The sequence below is a fragment of the Montipora foliosa genome, chromosome 3 (assembly GCF_036669935.1).
Source record: "Montipora foliosa isolate CH-2021 chromosome 3, ASM3666993v2, whole genome shotgun sequence".
In the NCBI taxonomy this organism is placed as follows: Eukaryota; Metazoa; Cnidaria; class Anthozoa; order Scleractinia; family Acroporidae; genus Montipora; species Montipora foliosa.
This window is the reverse complement of record NC_090871.1, coordinates 23,956,548-23,959,047: the sequence shown is the minus strand read 5'-3', so window position 1 is coordinate 23,959,047 and position 2,500 is coordinate 23,956,548. Positions and strand designations below refer to the sequence as shown.

Here is a 2,500-nt window from a genome sequence, read left to right as displayed (position 1 = left end):
CCGATACAGCCAATAGACACTGTGTAAATACTAGTAGTGTAACCATCACAGTTGCAGTCGTCATCTGTTAGACCGCCATTACCGGTCGCCCAAACGTAGATGTTTCCCTTTCCACCACGACCCTGGAGAAGAAACCACAGAGACAAACTGAAATTAAAATGAGAGTCCCCAGAAAGAACCGAACTGACGACCACTGTATCTCAGGTTGGATGCTTAGAATGCAAAACGGAATCCACAATGTCAGTAATTTGCAAAAGTCATCACATGATGTCGAGTGCAATTTGGTATAAATTCAACAGACTTACCTAACAAAACCACACCGGCATTTACCCTCCCAACCGTGATACACTACAGATGAAAGACCACAACATCGGGAACTCCATGCCCTACTCTTTGCGAATACTATGTGGGTTATTTTGCGTCCCTGACAGGGTTATGAACATTGAAGGGCTGTCGGACGGGGCCTACGGTTTATCGTCCTTATCCGAGAAGACTAGGGAGTCGAACCATTTGCAAAGGCAGCAGTTTCTCCTCAGTTATTTAAAAACCTGAGTGCTGGTCCAGCCCGCGGAGTCGAACTCACGGCCTCCCCCGTGGTTGCCCCTGCTCAACCAACTGAGCCACCGCGAGTCACCGTGCAGTGAGAACTGAGGACTTTCAGACGGTACCAGTACCAATCCGTGTCATGATAGCATATTTCGCCGTAATTTCCAACGTGAGCGAGATAAACGAAACAGAGAAATGATCCTCGCACGTAGAGCGCTTTTCAAATGAGTGTCGTAAAACCAAAACCAAAGTAATTACTTTGGCCAATCAAAAAGGGCGGATACAATTCGGTAAACCAATCAAAACTCGAAGTAATTACACGTAGCCGACACAAAGCGCGGGAAAATGTTCACACGCAAGCCACGATTGGTTTTGGTTCCACTTCTGATTGGTTTAAAAAGTGGCGCGAGAACTTTGAACCAATCACTGAGTGAAGTAATCATAAACCAAAGCAATTCGTTAATTACTTTCGACACTCAATTGAAACCGCTCTATCTGAACAATTCAGTTAATATCCCGTGGCATCACAGAGGTCATAGATTCGAGTCCCGTTGGAGCCACTTGTATTTATATTTGAGAAAATCGCTTAAATTGTCCAGATATCTGCGAGGATCATTTCTCTCTTTCTTCTATAGCCCGCACTTCAAATGCGAACGAGATAAAATAATCGCGAAATACCGACGCAAACGAAAATTTATTTGAAAGCAACGTTTCCATCGACGTTGCTATTAGAGAGATTTAACACGAAATGGCAAACGGCAGGTTGCTGTTTCTGATAAAAGACCTCAAGGAAGTTACTCATTGTCTGCAGATAACAGGAAAGAAAAGAAACAAGTTTCTTTCAATTTTGGAAAATTTCAAATTTCAGACTGACGTTTCGGCGCACAAACAAAAAAAGCAAGGTGACACACCATAAAACCAACCCGGTTTAACAACCCGGTGTCGCCAACACATCACGCATGCGCACAACCATTCCACCGGGTCAACTGAAAGCCATGGACAGCTGTGTCGTCCTTGTTAGGTAATTTGGCTATGCCATGATGACGAGGCCTAGCAAGGCCGAAACAGCTGCCAGTGAACCAGGTGAAATGCTTGTGCGCATGCGTGACGTGATGGCCACACCGAGTTTGGTGTTACGGTGTGTTCACTGTTTGCACGTTTCAGTGCCGTTTGCCGTAAACGCAATACTAAATCTTTTCTACCGCTTATATTTAAATTGGTCAAAGTAAATTTAGTATTATAGGACTGGCCTCTCCTACGCAAAACAGTCGCATATTTACCGCCTCAGCTCCTCGTTTCAGGGCCTTTGCTGCCAATGGACCAGGCTTGCCGAATGTTTTCCCATCATCCTTCGGTCCCCAGCAGTTACTGAAGATATCTACATACTGCAGCTGAAATCCCAATGAACTGGCTTCCAGTGCATCTGTTGCCTTCCCATCCAACATACGGACACCTGCAACAAACAAAGCTCAGGCTCAGGTTGTTGAGACGTCAGCCAATGTCACCAACAAGTCCATCCCAGGACTACTCTCACCCAGACGATCTCACTTTATCAAGGGAAGTACAGTTGGATCTGACTGTTACTAGCAATAAGGGAGTCATTGCTGACGTCGTTGTTCATTTACATTTTGTTTTATAAACATACGAGTTTGCTCGCAGAGGGCATCATGCTTAGTTAAATGTCCAATTGTAAGCCTTTTAGATTCGATAACAAGCCAGTCAGCAGCCATCAAAATCTGATATATTATTGGGTGACAAAGCAAAAGGCGCTTATGATCCCATGAATGCTTTGTAAAATGTCACTTTTCAAAGCATCACTCCTCAGATCTAATATCTGGTATATCGGGTTCAAATTTGCAGAGATTAAGCAAACGCACTTTAAACAATCGGTACTTTATTTCGGTTGATTGATTAGAAAACGATAGCCTTTGCTAAACGAGGCAAAAAATGTAAA

At 44.0% G+C, this 2,500-nt stretch overlaps 1 protein-coding gene across 1 annotated transcript in view; it reads right to left on the bottom strand.

The window, feature by feature from the left end:
- LOC137997117 (PC3-like endoprotease variant B) overlaps positions 1 to 2,500 on the bottom strand; it is a 23,737-nt gene that overhangs the window by 11,961 nt on the left and 9,276 nt on the right. Inside the window, exons 8-9 of the mRNA XM_068842903.1 lie at positions 1,827 to 1,999; positions 1 to 122 (exon numbers count right to left, since the gene is read on the bottom strand). The exon at positions 1 to 122 is cut by the window's left edge and continues 100 nt beyond it. Of these exons, the coding sequence (XP_068699004.1) occupies positions 1 to 122; positions 1,827 to 1,999 (295 nt within the window). The remainder of the gene's footprint in view (positions 123 to 1,826; positions 2,000 to 2,500) is intronic.